The 21,308-nt window shown below is 41.1% G+C and overlaps 1 protein-coding gene across 1 annotated transcript in view; it reads right to left on the bottom strand.

The window, feature by feature from the left end:
• LOC124594804 (peroxisome assembly factor 2) overlaps positions 1 to 21,308 on the bottom strand; it is a 153,457-nt gene that overhangs the window by 113,348 nt on the left and 18,801 nt on the right. The window contains exon 3 of the mRNA XM_047133234.1: positions 9,917 to 10,125. Coding sequence (XP_046989190.1) covers positions 9,917 to 10,125 — 209 coding nt within the window. The remainder of the gene's footprint in view (positions 1 to 9,916; positions 10,126 to 21,308) is intronic.

Here is a 21,308-nt window from a genome sequence, read left to right as displayed (position 1 = left end):
AAAACAGTGCCCTGCGCTGTAAAGAAGTCTGTGAATGCCTACTGCACATCCTCATCCGACAGGAATCGGTGACCCTTCAAGGCCTTTTTTAAAGGACCGAGAGCATGATAATCATGTGGCCAGAGATCAGGGTTATAAGAAGCGTGCTCAAGCATCCCACTTGGGTTGGCATAACTTCTGCTGGCCTCCCAGATAGCCATGCATCTTGTGTCAAACTGTGACCAGCATGGAACTTGGTGCACCGCTCAACAATGGTGGTTTCCGACAGGCATGCTGACCTATACACATTCTCCAATGGATGTTACCAGCATTTGTCCTTTGGCAAGCAAGGAAAGAATAAGAGCATGTTGGTCATGTTTGGACACATTTGGTAATAAAATTGACATAGTTAACAATCTTGCATTTAAAGCATGCACATCGTAAAGGCACATATTCCACACTAATCCCTTGCCTTGATGTTGGTGCTTATATACCCACATCATAGTTATGCTACATTGCATATACTCTGTAGCAACACTCTCAAATGGAAACCTTTTGATCACCCCTTTCTATGTATCGGACGTAAAAGCATTACCTTTGGTCATCGTAATTTTATGATGTAAAATAAATAGATAGGTTGCAATACAGCAATTTCATTTAAAAAAGTGTCATTATTATCCTACATTGTGAGAATCTTTATCAACTACCAACTGTAGCTGATAGCTGACAAACAACCTAACAACAGTACATACAATGAAAAGTGGATTTTTATGTCGAGTTTTAGTTCTGTAGTTCTATAAACGCACTAATATGTCTAAATTGGTGACACCCTGCATTCTTAAATAACGTATTAGTAATCTGAAAGTTTGCTATTTGTAACACAGTTGGCTGCGTGACTATTTCAGATATGCAGCTAAAACAAATGTAACAGGTAAAGCAGATGTAACAGGCTACACTGACTGGTTCTCAGTTCAGGGAAATGTCAAAGGCATATGCCTTCTAATATTATGAAACTTAGGAAAAGGTTATTTTCTAACCAGCCTTTGGATTTATGCTTGCTTTCATTCTTTTAATATTAAAATGCCAATACAATAGCTTTAGGAAATTAAAATTAATTTTAGATTCAAATGTTTTTCAAAGCATGAATGTGTTCATTTAAAGGGAGTGTTGGGTATTAAGCAGCTAAGGAGGCAAATAGGACAGTATCAACAACAATTTGTAAATCGATATTTCTGACAATAAATGGCAGACATTTCTCATGTCATTAGAATTACAGAGCGGCACAGTTGCAAAAGTTTTTGATTATGACAACCAATATTCTCTTTGCGTGGGACATCAGTCTCCTTTTATTCTTGTAAGATTCTAGCAATTATATTTTTGCCACTAAAATTGCTAGATGGGGAAGTTTAGCAAATAACAACATGTTACCTCCTGTACAGATAAAGTTCTGTAGGAAAATGCAGGGTGCAAAATTTAGTACACAGAACGCCACCTCTGGCAGCAAGAATAAATTTAACCCAGCTTGGCAACGAGCCAAACTGAGCTCGGATGATAAGACACATATACATCAGGGATTGTGCACGATATTGTTGAGTGTTGCACGTTCACCCTCCACCTTTTCCTCGAATCTTTTACTGTAATAAACACAATGTAGCCAATGCCCTAATGCCTCATAATGGACTAATAAATTTTGTCAGCTTTGGATCAAACTTGGAAGTTGCTTTCCTAGTGCAGCTTCTTAGTGGACAGTGCGCTGAAGTAAAGTTTCAGCAGGGATGAGCCTGTTCATAGCAGCAGGTGGAATGATCGTCTGTATCTGTCCTTGGTTGCAGAAATCCAGAAAACCCGTCAGAGGAAACAGTTCCAAATGCCCCATTATATTGTGCTACTCTGTGGAGATTATTTTGTCCTTGCTTTCAAACCCCTCTCCCAAAGTCTAGAATGAGACTTTCACTCTGCAGAGGAGTGTGCGCTGATATGAAACTTCCTGGCAGATTAAAACTGTGTGCCCGACCGAGACTCGAACTCGGGACCTTTGCCTTTCGCGGGCAAGTGCTCTACAATCTGAGCTACCGAAGCACGACTCACGCCCGGTACTCACAGCTTTACTTCTGCCAGTATCTCGTCTCCTACCTTCCAAACTTTACAGAAGCTCTACTGCGAAACTGCCAGGAAGTTTCATATCAGCGCACACTCCGCTGCAGAGTGAAAATCTCATTCTGGAAACATCCCCCAGGCTGTGGCTAAGCCATGTCTCCGCTATATCCTTTCTTTCAGGAGTGCTAGTTCTGCAAGTTTCGCAGGAGAGCTTCTGTAAAGTTTGGAAGGTAGGAGACGAGATACTGGCAGCAGTAAAGCTGTGAGTACCGGGCATGAGTCGTGCTTCGGTAGCTCAGACGGTAGAGCACTTGCCCGCGAAAGGCAAAGGTCCCGAGTTCGAGTCTCGGTCGGGCACACAGTTTTAATCTGCCAGGAAGTTTCCTCTCCCAAAGTCTGTTTCTTTCCATGCTGCTAGCCTACACCTTACCCTCTAGCCACAACATTACGAAAACAGAAATTCATCAGCAATCATAAACAATTTAGTTCATCCACAATTTCTTCATGAGGGGAGAGCATTAAAGAAAATATTTTTCATTAGCATAACTTCATTTCATACTTTTGTCAACTGTAAATCAAGTTTGATGGCAATACTGTCACATGTGATAGCTGGCTAGACTACACCGAAATGGTATTGTTTGTGTTACTATGGGTGTTCTATTTATGTTTATCATCTGTTATAACTTTTGTAGAGTTTTGAGGTGATTGAGTGTTTTGGTTTCAGATAGCTCTTACATTCCTGCTCTCTTATTAGCTGATGGCAGAAATATGGGTACCCAATATATTTGATTTAATTGAAGTCACTGTATTTTACAGACTTTGCTTTCTTTTATTTTGGTGTCCGATTTTAAGCGTTTCTATGTGTGATAATCTGCAGATGCTCTCAAAAAGGTGGATTTTTAAGTAAGTTAAAAAGTCATTCCCTTCTAAACTTCTCATATAAGAATATAATATTAAAAATGTTTGTGCAAAACGAAGCTTCAAATACTACCAGCTACCACTGGAGTACACCATTCCATTGTGCTTCAATCAATCATAATGGCTAGTGAGTGCTGGTGTAACAGTTTCTCAGCACAAAACTGCTAAGGCTTTCATGGCCACTTGTTCACAATTTGTCTGTTGGCTTCCGTCTCAGATTCTTTGGCCGATATTTGTTTGATGATTTTTCTGATAGTTTGCAAGCACGAGTGGCTGGCATTGTCAAAAAATTCACCCTCTGTTGCTGGTGGTGGAATGGAGTCGAGCTCGGGGCTGTAGATTATATGTAGCTGGTGCACCTACATCCAAGGGCTTTTCCATGATCACTAACACTGTGGCTTTCCCCTTGCTACCTGCAATGGTCAGTCCTCGCAGCATAGGAATCCATGGTCCATTCACTTTGAGGCTTTCTTCTTTCTTGTTGAAGCCATTGTCATGTTTGTGCATTTCTGTAGATTCCCCAAAAAAGCAGGTGTGATAGCTCTTCTCCACAACAAGGACATCTCTATCAATGAATTTTACTGTGTGTTCAGTCTCACATAGTGCGTGATCTGCCATGGCCAGTTTCTCTACCTGCCCCAACTTGCAGTGTCGTTCATGTTCCGTGATCCTGATGTTAACCGATCATCCAGTCATTCCAAAATACTTTTCCACATGTACAGGGTTTGTGGTATATTCCCTACAACACAAGTGGGTTCCTTTTCTCCTTTGCCAGTCTGAGAGACTCTATCTGTCTTTCTGGGCAGAAAGTTGTTCAAATCTTATGGGACTTAACTGCTAAGGTCATCAGTCCCTAAGCTTACACACTACTTAACCTAAATTATCCTAAGGACAAACACACACACCCATGCCCGAGGGAGGACTCGAACCTCCGCCGGGACCTGCCGCACAGTCCATGACTGCAGCGCCTTAGACCGCTCGGCTAAACCTGCGCGGCTGGGCAGAAAGGCCATACTCAGCATTTCCTTATCTGTTGTGTCACTTCGCTGATTGTTTGTTTCTGTGATACATTTTATGCAACTGGTGGATTACCCACAGCTCCTCAGAAAACTTTCTACATGTTGCATCTCACGCCTGAGGTACTGAGGCTCACAGATTTATCTTACTCACGTTAAGAGTATATTAATCATGCCTCTTTTCTGACTCAGATGGTCATAGGGCAGTTTGTGCCAGTATTGGTCTGTGTATGCCGGTTTTCAATGCCTGCAGTGTTCCACATTTTCACCATCCCTCATGACCACCACATTGAGAAAGTGTAACTGTTGGTCCTTTTCTACTGCCATGCAAAATTTTATGTTGGCATGGAGACTGTTCAGGTATCTTAAGAAGTCACCAATGTGTTCATTGCCACGGCTCCACACAACGAAGGTATCATCGCTGTATCTGTACCACACCTTAAGTTACCATGGTGCCAAGTCCAGTGCCTGTGCTTTGAAATGTCCAATAAAGAAGTTTGTAACAACAAGACAAAGTGGACTGCCCATGGCGATGCCTTCCAGTTGTTCACAGAAGTAGCTATTCCACATGAAACATTTCATGATGAGATGTGCATGAAAGAGCTTGGTAATGTCTTGTGCAAAAATGGAAATGACATACTCCAGAGAATCACTGACTGCCACACTGGTAACCAAAGAAACAACATCAAAGCTGATGAGGATGTCATTTTGTCCAAAATTTAGTTTCTACACCTTCACAATGAAATGTCCAGAGTCCTTTATGTATGTGTCAGTCTTTCCCAAGTGTGGCTGGAGCAAAGAGGCCAAGTTTATGGGTACTTCACTAGTTACATAAGAAGTATCACAAAATCAAACACTTGCCAAAGTGACACATCGGAAAATGAAATGTCGGATATGACCGTTCTGCCATACATTCCCAGAGTAATGAACAGAATTGGTCGTATATTGTGCAAACAAAGAAGAGTAATGAACAGAATTGGTCGTATATTGTGCAAACAAAGAATAAAAACTATTTCTAAACTGACGAAGAAGATCAGATCAGCAAAAGAGAAAAGGAACGCACCTGCATTGTCGGGAGTATACCTCATACTGCATACGAGGGTGGTTTGAAAAGTTCTCGGCACGGAATAGAAAAAAGAAAGTCTCCTTGTAGATTAACGAACTTGGTCCAACAATGTTCTAGTGCCTTGATCCCATCTCAAAAATGAGTTTCCTCCAGGCCAGCAAAATAGTTGTCAACTCCGGCTATCAATTCTTCGCTTGAAGTGAATCTTTGACCAAGAAAAATTTTTAGTTTTGGGAAGAGATGGAAGTCTGACAAAGCCATATCAGATGAATAAGGTGGGTATGGCACCAATTCATACCTTAGTTCATGTAATTTTGCCATGTTGACGGCACATGTGTGCAGGCACGTGTCAAGAGTCGCAGCACCTATCTTGCAGATAATTTTTTCATTTCTAATTCTTCAGTCAAAATGTGATACACACTTTCAGATAACATCTGGCAAGTGTGAGCAATTTCACGCACTTTCAATTGGCAATCCTCCATGACCATTTAGTGCACTTTCGCAATGATTTCTGGAGTAGTGACACAGCTTGGCTGATCATTGCGCATATCATCATCTCAGCCCTCCTGACCAAATTTAAATTCATCTGTCCACTTGGCAATAGTTGAATATGAAGGAGCAGAGTCCCCCAGAGTATTCTGGAAATCAGCATGAATGTCCTTTGCTTTCATACCTTTCTTTACGAAGTACTTAGTCACTGCTTGCATCTCAATTTTTTCCATCTTCGCAAATCACTTCAGGGGGACAACAGAGCCACGTTACGGCCGCAGCTCTCTTCCAAGAGCACTGATGTGGCACGTGTTTACAGGCAACAGTCCAATGAATATCACGTGAACAACTCATTGCGCTAGTGCTGACCTCTCATGGTGATTCCGAGAACTTTTCAAAGCACCCTCGTACATGAGGAAAAGTCTAGAAGGACTGGACGATCAATCAACACCAGAACCCACTGAACATAAGCAGCACTGCAAGTTGTGGCAGGTGGAGACATCGGCCATGGCAGAGCACATGCTTTGAGAGATCTATTACATAGTAAAATTTGCCGATATGGAAGTTCTTGCTGTAGAGAAGAGCTATCATCCCACTTGATCAGGGAGCTATAGAAATACACCAACATGATAACAGCTTCAAGAAGAAAGCCCTCAGGTGAATGGATCAGTGAATGATTATTGCAGGTAGCAAGGGGAGAATCAGAGTGGTAAAGACCATGGAAAGGCCCTATGATGCTCACACACCAGGTGCACACAATCTGTGGCTGTGAGCCCCACTCCAGTCCATTATCACCAGTGAAGGGTGAAACTTTGTCAATGGCAGTCACTTGTGCTGGCAAAATGCTATAAAAATTGTCTTACAAATATCAGACAGAGAACCTGAGACAGAAGCCGACAGGCTACTTGTCAATGTCTGGGCAATCTATGACCAGATATTTTCTGTGGATGAGAGCTATCTTCCTCTGTACTGGGGCAGGTCAGGACAGCATGGGAACATGCAGTCTTGCACTATCTTGTTAAAAGAGGTCACAGAGCCTTTGAAGATAGGGCACAGTCACTGGTCTCAACATACCAGAAATCTAAGGGCTTCTATCAAAGTTAATGGCTATGCAAACCAGAGGAGATAGTGTTGTGCATTCAATCGTACCCCACATAATTACATTGTGTGCAGGACCTGTATGACAATGGCACAATGGCAGACACAATATGGCAATGTTCATTCCTTTTCCATCCTTCACACATGAATACATCGGTTGTGATGCTGCACATAGAACTGGGATGTATCTGAGAAGACAACCTAGTGCCACCACTCCTGCATGCAGTGTTTTTATTAGGCACACCATTGTCAGTGTGTGTCTCTCTCTCTCTCTGCTGACACAGTCCAGCACAGACCGTCATGGCATTCCTGTTCATTTTAGTGATACTGCGACAGCAGCAATCCAATTGGACAGTAAGTTACACTTTTGTAATACGATATCAGGTGAGTGCTAATAGTATTGCTTTGTAATAAAGTTTTTACTAAAGGGAACAATAATAACTAAACAATTAACTAAAATTGCCAATCTTTAGCTGTCTAAGGATGCTGGGAGGTACGAACTCATGCAGTACGCAGTACAGGACAGTTTATCTACAATTCTCTTGTAACCTACAGATGTTTAATAAAGAATGTCACTTTCCTTTAAGAACAAAAATGGCTAGCAAACAGCAGAAGACCTGATCTTTGGAGAAAGATGGCGTATATCCACCCAACAATGTGAAGTTTTGTTTGCAACACTTCCAGCCAAATTCTATGGGAATTCAATACTTATGTTATTTAACAGAGAAAATAAGCCATGACAACTGTAGCTGAAGAGAAAACCACACAGATGTCAAACACAATAAAACTGTTCCACAACATGGAGGAAACTGATTCTGCAATTGTTGCTACATCTATGCCACAAATGGTAAGAATCTCCAACACAGTCATCTTTTGAAGAAAAAGTAATTACATTTAAATAAATTTGTGCATTAGAAAATACAGTGAAATGAAAAAAAGTATGCATCATTAGACTGCATTATATGTAAGAAAAGAGGTTGTCAAAACAAGAACAGACAATGGTAGAAATAAATGCTTCTCATCCATGAAAGACTGTGTTTATATTCTACTGCTTTCAGTAAAGTAAGATGCAATTATACATAGATTCAAAAGTATCTCTTCCATAATAAATTGTAGCTTATGTCTCTGAATCTGTGAGACTTGGTTCTTTTCCCATTTACTTCACAATCATTCATCTCTCGATAATTTATTGATACTTGGAATGCAAAAATGCAATAACTATTTCTGTTTAAGTAGGAATATAATTAAAAACAAACATTAATATTACAGCTGGCTTTCTCACAATTGTTCCAACTGTCAGACCATAACAACTTTCACAGCAGCAGGTGTCGCGACTGTATGTGATAGACTGTGTTGCTGCCATGTGATGGGAGGCAGCAACAATGATGCTCCAGACATCATCAGACTTTCCACGTGAACTCTAGCCTCACTGTAAACAATCCCATTTTCTGAATCAAGGTGTATGATGTAGCTGTATGATTCTGCATGTCCAAGTGAACAGTATATCTTTCCTCTCGAGTGCTAGTCTTGTAGGGCTATTGAGACCCCATGTGATGTTGAGTATGACTCTTCTGATCCTATTGATATGATAGTCCAGGGATCGTGGCCAATGCTAAAAGCAATATCATGGAAAAATAAACCAGTCTCAACAGGACATGGTTCTGCTGCTGCTGCTGCTGAATCCAACACATGCAGGTAGGCATTTCATCTTGTTACACAAAAAATAATATGATCTCCTCACAAACAAACACATTTATATGGGAAATGCACTGCCTAACCTTTCCTTGTATAGGCTTGTTGGTTGGTTGGTTTGTAGGTGGGAACCAAACAGCGAGGTCGTCGGTCCCGTGGGATTAGAGAGGGATGGGGAAGGAAGTTGGGCGTGCCCTTTCAAAGGAACCATTCCTGTATTTGTCTGAAGCGATTTAGGAAAATCACAGAAAATGTGTTGTGGACTGGCAAGACAGCCAATCCACAGTGACGGGTAACCGAAAGGCGCGCGCTTAAACTCATGCAGGCTGGCGTGAGGTCTGAAACAGGATACGTAATGAATGCTATAAAGAAAAGTACGTAGCTGCTGGAATACTTAACTTTAATCCACAATTGGTGAACATTGGTCTTGTTACTGTACATGCTTCATTAGATACATAGCAAAGGATAAATGGCGCCTTGCTAGGTCGTAGCAATTGACTTAGCTGAAGGCTATGCTAACTATCGTCTTGGCAAATGAGAGCGTAATTCTCAGTGAACCATGGCTAGCAACGTCGGCTGTACAACTGGGGCGAGTGCTAGTACGTCTCTCTAGACCTGCCGTGTGGCGGCGCTCGGTCTGCAATCACTGATAGTGGCGACACGCGGGTCCGTCGTATACTAGCGGACCGCGGCCGATTTAAAAGGCTACTACCTAGCAAGTGTGGTGTCTGGCGGTGACACCACAAAATGTAAATCAGGATGGCCAGACACAGGTTTGAAGCATCGTCCTCCCGAATGCAAGTCCAGTGTGCTAACCACTGAACTACCTTGCTCGCTCTTTCCTTGTGTAGAGAACAAAGGTGGCATTACTCTTATCTGTGTGGTTGCACTGATATGCTAATCATCTGGATACCTTGTAGTGCACTTTGTGCTAATTTGACATTGCCTTCATGCTGTTGCAATTTTAATGGCCACCACTGTATATCTACTCACCTTCTCTCCACAAGATATTTCTGTTTTAAAATATAATATCAATGTTTGATGTCTACTTCACACATATTAAACAAACACAGAGCAGGAATGTAGTTGCAGCTGCTGTACATTTAATATATGGCACAATGGAAGTATCCTCTGTCATACACTACACAATAATCTGCAGACTCTACATGTAGCTCGAGATGTACAAATTGATAGCACTGTTTCAGCTAAGCAAGCAATTGTAGTACTATTCAGACTTTGTGATGTAATGAAGCAGGGTTTATTTCACACTTGGATGTGTACATTAAACTGACTGAACAGCTCTTCACATTCTAAATGACAATTCTTGTATCACTATTACTGTGTATGGCTCTTTTAGAGAGAACCAGAGTTTCAATATTGTGGTTTTACATGGCACATTAATGCATGTGTATGAAAGATGATTATCATTGCTTGAAAATCCAAAATGACAGACACATTGAAACTCAATTGAAACATCAAAGATTACACAGAGCTGACATCTTATGGAATCTGAGCTAGAGACAAGATAAGAAACTATTTGTGAGTCTTAAAAATTCATTACCTGACTGCATGTGAGATGAGAGCTTCCAAATCGGCAAGAACAAATCCAGAAGTTTGGCTTGCATAGTATGGTAATGATACATCAGTCTCCAGGTGTAGACTCCTTGATCTCACAAGCCACTCTAACATTGACAACCTCTCTGTTTCACTTGGACTTGATACATGCATGGTGTCGAGAAATGCTCTTGCCAAGTCTGCAGTGATGTTAGTCTGGGCAGCAGAATGGAGACAACAAACATTATACAATAAATGTTCTGAGGAATAACGTAATGTACTGAGCAACTTTTGCTCCCAGCTGTAACAGACAACAGGATGTAGAAAAATTATTTCTTTAACACTCTGTGACACAACTCTGTAAATGGGAAGCAAACTATCAAAAAGAAGGTATTTAAAATTAAACTATGTATTACACCCATCTAATGAACAACTTATTTTAATCTGTGAAAAAGTTTTCAGTAGCACGTAATAGTCACAAAAGATAAAAACTTAAGGCAGTAATATTTATGAATTAGTCAGTTATTTGATAAATAAATCCATACATATTATAAAATATATGTATGTTCAATATCTGCTCCTAAAATACTCAATCAATTTCAACCAAACTTGGAGCACATATTACTTCCCGTCTATTAAGAACTGCTGTGGGGGTAAGAACCACCTATCTATCAATGAGATGGGAGTGGGGATGCAAAAGTGGTGTAGGGCATGATGCATGGATATCCAGTAATTGAGAACGAGAGCACTTAGTGACTTGCAACAAACTTTACACATAATTTCAAACCTTTAAAAAAAATTTTCTTGCTGACAACGGCCAACAAAATGATGAAAGGAAAAAACTTTATCATTACATTATAGGATTTCCTTATACTCTGCTTCTTGTGGATTTATCCATTTTTTTCACCTAATTTTGGTACTCTGCTCTTTTTTTTTCCTGAGTCTCTGTCATTACTCATCCTCTTGAACTGCAAGTGGCATGTCAATAGTGGATTTAGGCTTCCTGTGTATGGTGGATGAGGACCATGGAAGACTCAGGGTGTAGTACTGATCCCCCTGACCAACAAGTTCGAGGTGCTGGCCTCCACTTGAAACTGAAACTGAGCCAGTGGGACTGGGACTCACTTCACCTGTTTAGGGGAAACCTGTTCTGCCCAGTGTCAAGGGGATGCAAATGCAAAAGAGTAGGGGTATATTAATCGTTGGTAGTTCAAATGAACGGTGAATGATGGAACCCCTTAGGGAAATGGCAGTAAGGGCCAGAAAGGACACAGATGCACTCAGTGTGTATGCCTGAGGGCCCCATTTAACATGCTGAAGAGGCTATCCCAGCAGAACGGTGTGCAACCAACTGCAGACTGTAGTGTACCTTGGAATAAATTATGCCTGTCACCTTTGCTCCAAGATCATACTTGGCTCATTCCAGAGACTGGCAGAGAAGGTTGAGAACACCAGCCTTGTACATGGATTTTCAATTAAGCTCACAATTTGCAGCACTGTCCCCAGTACTGATCATGATCCTCTGGTTCTGACTGAGTGCAAGGACTGAACCAGACACTTTGCAGGTCAGGTGTGCACAACACTTCAGAGGCTGCTATTCATGTAGCTGACTGTGTATGGAATGCACACTAGGGTTCTTCAGATTAGGTGGCTCCATTCAATCCACATAACAACAGCTGTATGAAACCCAGGATCGAAAGAAATAGCTTCCACAGGCGAGCGTACTAAAACCCTAACAGTCAACGGCTGAAGCATTTGCAACAAAGTGCCAGAGCTTGAAACACTCCTGAAAAGCAGCAAAGCTCACATAATACTAGGTACAGAAAGCTGGCTGAAACCTGAAATTGATAGCAGGGGGATTGAAAGGATAGGATATGGGAAATGGAGGTGGTGTATTTGCCACAATCAACAAGAAACTCCAACCAACTAAGATAGAAATTGATGCTGCACGTGATATTGTTTGGTATATATATATCACAGCAGAACAGTTCATAAAGAAATGGAGATTACTGCGTAATAGGTGTAAAGCAAAGCATAGGACAGTAGATGGAGAGATGCTGAATGAAATACATTTGGCTGTGAAGAAAGCAATGTATGAAGCCTTTAATGACTACCACAGCAGAATATTGTCAAATGATCTTTCGGGAAACACAAAGTAATTCTGGTCATATATAAAGGCTGTTAGTGGTACCAAAGTTAGTTTCCAGTCCCTAGCAAATGAGACAGAAACTGAAATTGAGGGTAGCAAGCAAAAGCTGAAATGGTTAACTCCATTTTCAAATGTCCCTTGACAAAGGTAAACCTATGAGAATTGTCCTAATTTAATCCTTCTACCGCTGAAGACATGAATGAAAGAAGTGTTAGTGTCAGTGGAGTTGAGAAACAGCTGAAATCATTAACGAAGTTCCAGGCCCAGTCACACCAGTCTACAAGAAGGGTAGTAGAAGTGATCCACAGAACTACTGCCCAGTATCCTTACCATCGATTTGTTGGAGAATCTTAGAAGATATTCTGGGCTCAAACATAATGAGGTGTCTTGGACAGAATGACCTCCTCAATGCCAACCAGTACAGATTTTGAAAATATTGACGACATGAAACCCAACTCACACTTTTCTCATATGACATACTGAAAGCTTTGGATCAAAACAGTCAGGTAGATACAGTATTTCTTGATTTCTGAAAATCATTTGACTCAGTACCACATGTACACTTACTGTCAAACGTATGATCATCTGGGGTATCAAGTGAAGTTTTTGACTGGACTGAGAACTTTTTGGTAGGAGGATGCAACATGTTATCTTGGATGGAGCGTCATCATCAGACGTACAATTGACTTTAGGTGTGCCCCAGGCAAGTGTATTGGGAGCCTTCCTGTTCATGTTGTATTTAAGAGGCCTTGTAGACAGTCTTAACAGTAATATTGATTGATTAATTGAGACGGGTTATGGACCAAATGGCGAGGTCATCAGTCCCGTGATTCTGAAGTGAGTCACAGAAGAAAGAGGATTTGCTACAAGTGGACAGATGCAGTCAGGGGAGTCAAATTATACAATAATGAGCATTAAACACACACAGTAAAGGCATAAAAGGTGAGACCAAGTTTAAAAATTGCAAAAAAAGGGGTTGGTCATGAGGTCACAGACCAAGAAGACTGTAAAAGAAGTCCCAACCACAACCAACCTACCCCTGCTCCAAGTCTAAAGTAGAACCTTATATCAAGAGATAAAAATCACTTTCACAGTGGAAACTGAGGACCAGTTCAATCATCCATGGATTGTCCGCTAATATGAAATATAAGGAATTGGGAAGACTATACTTAATACGAAGGGCCAAAAGAAGGCCAATATGTGAGATACCGTCAGTCTGGCTCCACAACCACAATGTGGGGTTGGGTCATTACGTAGGAGGAAACAACGAGTGAGTTGGGTATGACCAATGCATAAACAATATAAAACAGTGGACTCCTTCTGAGGAGAGCAGAAGAAAGAGTGCCATACTGCAGTAGACTCCTTGATTGTGCAGAGTTTATTACTAAGAGCAGTAGCGCTTCAGAAGGTATTCCACTTTTGGGCAAAGAGAGATTTGACATAGACCTGCAGCACGAATCATGAAAGGAAAAGGGGTAAGTATCTGCTTCTCTAGCTAAACAGTCAGCCAGTTCATTCCCTGGGATGCCCACATGACTTGGGACCCAGAGAAAGACAACTGATCAGGCGGCACACTCAAGGGAAGAGAGGAGGTCATGGATAGCAGAGACCAAAGGGTGAAGAGAGTAGCATCGATCGATAGCCTGCAGGCTGGTCATGGAGTCTGAACAAATTAAAATACTGTGGAGGGAGGCCTGAGAAACAAAAAGGAGGGCCCTGTGAATGGCTAGAAGCTCTGCTGTAAACACATTACATGATCCCGGCAATAAATGGTGTTTGAAGCCAGTAGGAGATGTGAAACCATACCCCACCTTATCGATTGTCATAGAATCATGGGAGGAAAGACATGGGGTGCAGTCCAATGGGTGGAGATCGAGGTCCCGACAAAGTGACATGAGACACATGCCAACTGACAGTCCCATCCATGGATGGGTGTTAGGAGGGAGACACCCCTCATGGGCGAAGAGCACAGGGTACACAAAATGGTCAGGGAATTGACGAATGGCGATTGCGTAAGAAATAAGGAATTGGCTCCGTCGGATGTGTAGAGAGAGAATCCCCGCTTCTGTGAAGAAACTACCAACAGGACTAGGGCAAAAGGCACCTATAGCCAGATGCACCCTACAATGATAAGACAGGGTCAAGGAGTTTCAAAGTGGAGGAGGTACTGAGGCATAAACCTGACTACCATAATATAGTCTGGACCCCAAGATGTGTGGGCCAGGAGGTGGAGAGCATTAAGTTTCATGTAGTCTTTAGGTGGCGAATGTGGGGCAGCCATGTCAGCTCGTTATCAAAAGTAAGGCCCAAGAAACAGGACTATGCTACAACATCGAGGAGCTGGTTGCCTAAATAAAGTTCTGGATCGGGGTGTACTGTGGGTTGATGATAAAAATGCATTACCCGCACTTTGGAGGGAGAAAACTGGAAACCATGGGCGTGGCCCACTCAGAGGCCTGTCAGATGGCACCTTGGAGCTGGCGCTCAGCAGATGCTACCGCGTGGGAGCTACACCAGATGCAAAAATCATCTATGTACAATGCTGGGGTAACCAGAGGCCCTAAACAGGTCACAAGCCCATTGATGGAGATGGGGAAGAGTGTGACACTTAGCACAGAACCCTGTGGAATACCATTCTCCTGAATCTGAGGGGCACTGAGTGAAGTGCCAACTCGGACCTGGAAGAGCCAGTGAAATAAAAACACGCGGATAAAAATTGGAAGGGGACCACGGAAGCCCCGTCATGGAGGGTAACTAAAATGTGATGGTGCCAAGCCATGCCATACACCTTACGTACAGCGCCGGCTTTAGGGTGGGGCGACCCGGGCGGTCGCCCAGGGCGCCGGGGCCCAAGGGGCGCCACGTACTAAATGCTTGTAAAAAAAAAAAATTACAATTTACAATCACCCATTTCGCGAAACTAAAATATTATTCAGTCTCATTCAACATATGTCACTAATCTCACGAATGCACGATGAATTCGGGGTAGCAGAAGAGAAATTATGCTGAATGCAATCTCCGTATTGTCTGCAACCATCCACGTTTGACGCGGGCTAGCATGGGCTCTACCAAAGCGCCTCTCTTATTTGTTTCAAGAACTGCAACAAGGAAGAGCCCATGCAGCCGCGCCATCTCTCGTTCACAACAGAAACTACCGGTCGCTCCAAATAAAAGAAAATACAGACTGTGAAATATAGATTACATTTTGATTTAATTAATACGAATGTATTTATATCGAATATTTGTGACTTAATGACTCATGTACATTAATTAATAGATCATGCAATGCGTGCACTTCATTCATAGAGAATTCTACCCTAACGTACTGAAATAATCAGCGCCACACAATGTTTGTTAGACTGCATATGTTGGCAGCGCTACGATTTGCACCCGCATGTCAGTAATTGTCAGTAGGAGTCGGAGGCAGCGGTCATGTTTTCGTGGCTGAATAATTGTGAGTGAAACGAGTGTCGTGACTGTGTCAACATTTTAATTTTCTGGTAAGTGCGAAAAACATTTTTATCTTTCAGTTCAGGTTTTTTTCTAGTTACGTCTACTGATAGGTGAATTTCTTTATTTGTTATAGATCAAATGTTGTGGTCGCGAAATAGAGCAGTGTCCAAGCAATAATTTGTCAAATTATTAAATCATGCCAGAAGAGAAGTAAATGATTAAAAAAAAGCTTTCTGGTTCAGAAAATCGGAAAAGCTGAAAAAGAAAAAGTTCTTGAAGAAACTAAAAAGCACATGAATATTTATAAGTACCTTAAAGGAAATTCTAACGCAAATACTTCAGATATTGAATCAAAAGTCCATGTATCAGCAAATATTTCTTCAGACTGTGAACAATTATACACAAAAAATATACAATCACCTATTGAAGGTGATCAAATTGACCAGCGCAGTACATCTTTGCATGAATCCTCTGATATTTCTCCAAGTCAAAATCAACACATGACACCTGTGGTCGATGAAAGTATCAACGTTCTTGCAATAAAAGAATACAATGTTTCTGATGTAGGTACGTGGCCAAAAGTACTTAATGCTAGAGATATAGATCGCATTATAATATGTGGACCCTCACAAGTATGTCTAAATAACTTTCCAAAAGATGAAAATGGGCGTCATTTCTCTTCAACTCATTACACAAGAAAACTATCAAACGAAGAAACTATCAGACGACGGTGGCTAGTTTATTCTGTATCAAACGACAGTGTCTTTTGCTTTTATTGTCGACTGTTTGATTTAAAATCAACTACTAATTTGACTACCACTGTGGGTTTCAGAAATTGGAAACATTTAAGTGAAGCTCTGAAACTGCATGAAAATAGTCCTAACCACAAAAAAGCATTTACTCAATGGACTGAAGCTGAAATCAGGTTTAAAGCTGGATTAACTATTTACAAGGAAGAACAAAAGCTAATTTCTAAAGAAAGTTTACGATGGAGCAATGTGCTTCAAAGATTGATGCACATTACTTTGTATTTGGCTGAAAATAATACGGCATTCAGAGGGTTATCAGATAAATTATTTACCCCAAATAATGGAAAATTCTTAGGTCTTGTACAGTTATTGGCAAAGTTTGATCCAATCATGGAACAGCACGTCAGACTGGCATTGAGTGGTGATTTGGCTGACCATTATTGCGGCAAAAATATACAAAATGAATTAATAGAACTCATGGCATCACACGTTATGTCTACAATCGTATCCCGCATAAGGGGTTCAAAGTATTATGCAATCATAGCTGACTGTACTCCAGATATAAGCCACAAAGAGCAACTTTCGATAACTTTAAGATGCGCCGACATAACAGAGGATGGCGCAAGTGTAAAAGAACATTTCATCTCATTTCTGCAAATAGATGATACAACTGGTGAAGGTCTCACAGAAAGCATTTTAAAAACATTGAGTGATCTTGACCTTAACATTAATGACTGCAGAGGACAGGGCTACGATAACGGCGCGAGCATGAAGGGGAAAAATAAAGGCGTCCAGAACAGAATTAAGAAGTTAAATCCACTAGCTTTTTTTGTGCCATGTGGATGCCATAGTTATAATTTGGTATTGTGTGATGCGGTAAAATCATCAGTAAAATCCGTGACACTGTTCGGAATGTTACAAAAAATGTTTAATCTATTTGCTGGATCGGTAAATAGATGGAAAATTTTGACCGACCATTTGAGGATATACACCCTGAAAAATGTAAGTGACACACGCTGGGAAGCTCGAATTGATAGCGTCAAAGCGGTCCGTTATCAATTATGCGAAATGCATGACGCTTTGGTTTCCTTGGCCGATGCTACTGAACAAAGCGATGCTGCGGTGTCACACGAAGCGACAACACTAGGAGAACAATTAAAAGACTTCAGCTTCATTGTTTCTCTCGTGACATGGTATGATGTTCTGTTTCAAATTAACGTTGTGAGTAAAGCAAGTCAGTCACCCACAATCAACTTTGTCGAGTTTATGGGAATCCTTGACAAATGTTGCTCTTATTTGGAAACATATAGACAAACAGGTTTCGAACAAGCTATTGTAACAGTAACTGAACTGGCTTCGGATCTTGATACGCAGCCATCATTTAAACCACAAATGCGATTAAGACGTATTAAACGCAGGCCGGGTGAAGAGGCTGTTGATGATCAAATAACTGACCCAAAAAAGAAGTTTAAAGTAGAGTTTTTCAATGCACTGTTGGACACCGTGCACATATCCATGAAAGAAAGATTTGAACAGATGCAAGAATTTTCTGCGACGTGGAGTTTCTTGTTTGACATTAAAAAAAATCAAAATAAAGAAGAACTAATACAATGCTGTTCTAAATTACAAGAAAAGTTAACTGTCAACATGAAGTCAGATATTGATGGAAATTTGCTGTGCGACGAAATTTTAGGCCTGCAACACTATCTCGAAGACAGCCAGGCAATGCCTATTGAAGCCTTAAACTTCATAAAAAAGCATAATCTTCAAGAGTTTTATCCCAACATCTGGATAACGTTACGTATTTTGCTAACAATACCAGTGACTGTCGCAAGCGGCGAACGCAGTTTTTCCAAACTGAAGTTGATAAAAACGTACTTGCGGTCTACAATGTCTCAAACAAGACTAACCAGTTTGGCCTCACTGTCCATTGAAAATGAAGTTGCAGAAAACCTGGACTTCGCTAATCTGATCAGAGACTTTGCCGACTGAAAAGCGAGAAAAGCAAAATTTTAGTTATAATTGTTTTTCATTAGGCGTAATATGTTTTGTGTTCAGATGACTGACAGAAAATATAGGTTTATGGCTTACAGTTATATTAAATTCAATAAAAATATGGTACCCAATTCAAAATTAGTGTTTTTTCGTTATACATATTACCTCCTATATATAAAAATCAGTTGTTGTGTGTTAGTCTCACCAAAACAAAGAAATGGCTTGACCAATTTGAATAATTTTTGTTCGCTTTAGTACAGGGGTGCTTCAGAAAAGAAAAGAAATATTTTGGATATACGAGCCTGTTTCAACCACATTTTACGCATCTTTTCTTTGTTTGGAACACGCAAAAACAATTTTCTGGAGTTTTTGTAGATGTACAGTGCAGTACTACGCAATATTTTTAGACAATTTCCCAAAACGTGAATGCCCAAACAATATATCACTGCTATACTGACTGTTACGGCAGCGACCGCAGCATGCTGGACTGACGTCACAGGCTACACAAGACTCACATGGAGCGTCTTAGCGGGCTTTCAGATTATTTGGATTTCATTTCCATTTAAAAAAATAAAATACTCAAATTTACGATGGAAAAAACCATGTTATGATCATAAGATGACGCCATTAACCACTTAAGACGATTTCTAGAAAACAGTCAAATACCGTGTTGCAAAGCACTGCCAGGTTCGCTATTTATACAATAAAGGGCGCCAACTGGACGACTCGCCCGGGGCACCTGGATGGCTAAGGCCGGCCCTGCTTACGTAGGTAAAGAAGACTGCGACAAGGTGGCAGCAGTGAGTAAAAGCCTGTCGGGTGGCTGATCCATATCGGAATAAATGGTCAGTTGGAGATCGCCCTGCCCAGAAGCCACACTGATACGGAGACAAAAGCCCCCGAGATTCGAGTACCCAACATAATCTATAGCTGCACATCCTTCCATGCAGTTTACAAAGTACATTTGTCAGGCTAATTTAGTGGTAGCTGTCTAGAGACATTGGGCTTTTCCCGGGCTTAAGGACGGGGATAACTATACTGTCTCGCCATTGTGACGGAAAAGTACCCACGAGCCAAATGCGGTTGAAGACCCTGGGGAGCTGTTGCCTCTGCGGAACGTCCAAGTGTTGGACCATCTGGTTGAGGATGGAATCCAGTCCTGGGGCTGTGTCTCGTGATGAGCTAAGAGCCTGCACCAATTCCCATTCAGTGAAGGGTGCATTATAGGGCTCAACATTGTGCGGCATGAAACAGAAGGGGGTCTGTTCAGCGCTGCATTTCTGCCGGAGAAAGGTAGCAGGGTACAAAGAGGACTACAATGCCATCGAAAAGTGTCTCGCAAAGTGTTCTGCTAGGACAAATAGATCAGTGCACTGAGCACCTTGGTGGTTCAGATCCTGGACAGTTGACTGTAGTTGGCCCAGAAGACTACAGACCTTGGACCAAACCTGCGATGAAGAGGCATACATCCCCGGGAAAACACAGTGCTCCCAGCATTCCTTTTTACTCTGCTTAATAAGGTAACGAGCCTCAGCACAGAGACTCTTAGAAGTGAGGAGGTTGGTCTGTGAATGGTGTCTCTTAAATCGCTGCAGCACCTGTCAGCGGTCCTGGACAGCGACTGCAACATCCTCAGTCCACCACGGAGGCCAGAAATGGACAACTTTTCCTCAATTATGATTGAGCATACTCTTCGAGACTTGGTGCTTGAATTTAAGAGGTTGATGATTGATATTGTTACAGAATACAGTACTTCAGGAATATATGCATAGAGATGAGACTGAGTTATAAGTGGCATAAGAAAAGGTGGTAGATGGGCCCTTTCGTCACACACTGTCTCAATCTGGAACACTTTTCATCAACTGTCTTGTTTTTCCAGTATTGCTGCAACCTAACAGTAGTTGTATTACAATTGTGCAGTGAAGCTAAAGATTGCAAGTTGTGTCAGCAACATCAATCGTGGATTATGGCAGCATTTCCTCTCTCACATCTACGCTCTCCACAATGGCCTAAAATATTCCCTTGACTCCACCACCACCTGTGGTGCAAACCGTCTGTCTTTTGTAGCACTTGTAACTCGTTCAGTCACATCAAATGTCAATAGGAAGAAAATGGGATGAAGTGAAGCGAGACATCGAGTAAGAACTTAAGACTCAAGGTAAACCTTACTGGCAAGAAATATAAAATTGGAGAATTTTAGCATTGATCTTATGGGTTTTTCACAGGGACTACAAATTTATTGTGTAGAATCATGAAAAATGTAAAATCAGACATTCCACTGTACCTCTATTTTGTGAACAATGTTGGAAAACTGTTGGCTACAGTTAACAGAACATCAGGAGGTTGTGATTTGGGTGTCTTGAAGACCTTTAACCAAACACATCTTGTAACTGGTAAGTTTAAACAGATGCAGAAGGATGGTGTTTATGACTGCATGGCAAAGGAACTATGGGATGGATTATCTCCTTACATTTTTTTAATAGTTTCAGCAGATTTCAATGGCTTTTCTGCAATTTCCTTCAGAAACCAGAAAAAAGTTACGATATTACTGTCAATAATTATTAAGCATGCTTGGCTGGTTTTTCCTTGGAGATTGAAATTGAATTTAAAGCCTTTAAACTGCAGTGGAAATACTTAACCTAAAGGTCACATTTGTATTGATAGCTTGTATGAAGAATTCTCTGAATTCAAGACTAACTTACACGAAAGTGTGAACAATGACAGTAATGATGTATTGAAGTGGTTATGTTTCTTTTCAGCTGTATCAGAATATAAACTGTCAAATATTAATAAGATAAAGGGATTCTTGATCAATATACCAGGATCTAATGCTTTTGTGGAAACAGTGTTCTCATTAATGAATAACAAATGGAATGAGCCAAGAAATAGAAGTAGTACAGACTGAGGCAGAGATCCAAATTATGGCGAATTTTAAGTAGTCATGCAAAAATTTTTTTGAAAATGTAAAACAAGATCTTACATTCCTGAAGGATGTGAAAACCCCTGCACAATATCGGTAAAATTTTGATGAATCTGTATAAATGTTTTTTGTA

This window comes from Schistocerca americana, chromosome 2 (assembly GCF_021461395.2).
Source record: "Schistocerca americana isolate TAMUIC-IGC-003095 chromosome 2, iqSchAmer2.1, whole genome shotgun sequence".
NCBI classification, from domain to species: Eukaryota; Metazoa; Arthropoda; class Insecta; order Orthoptera; family Acrididae; genus Schistocerca; species Schistocerca americana.
This window is presented reverse-complemented; position numbering and strand designations above follow the sequence as displayed.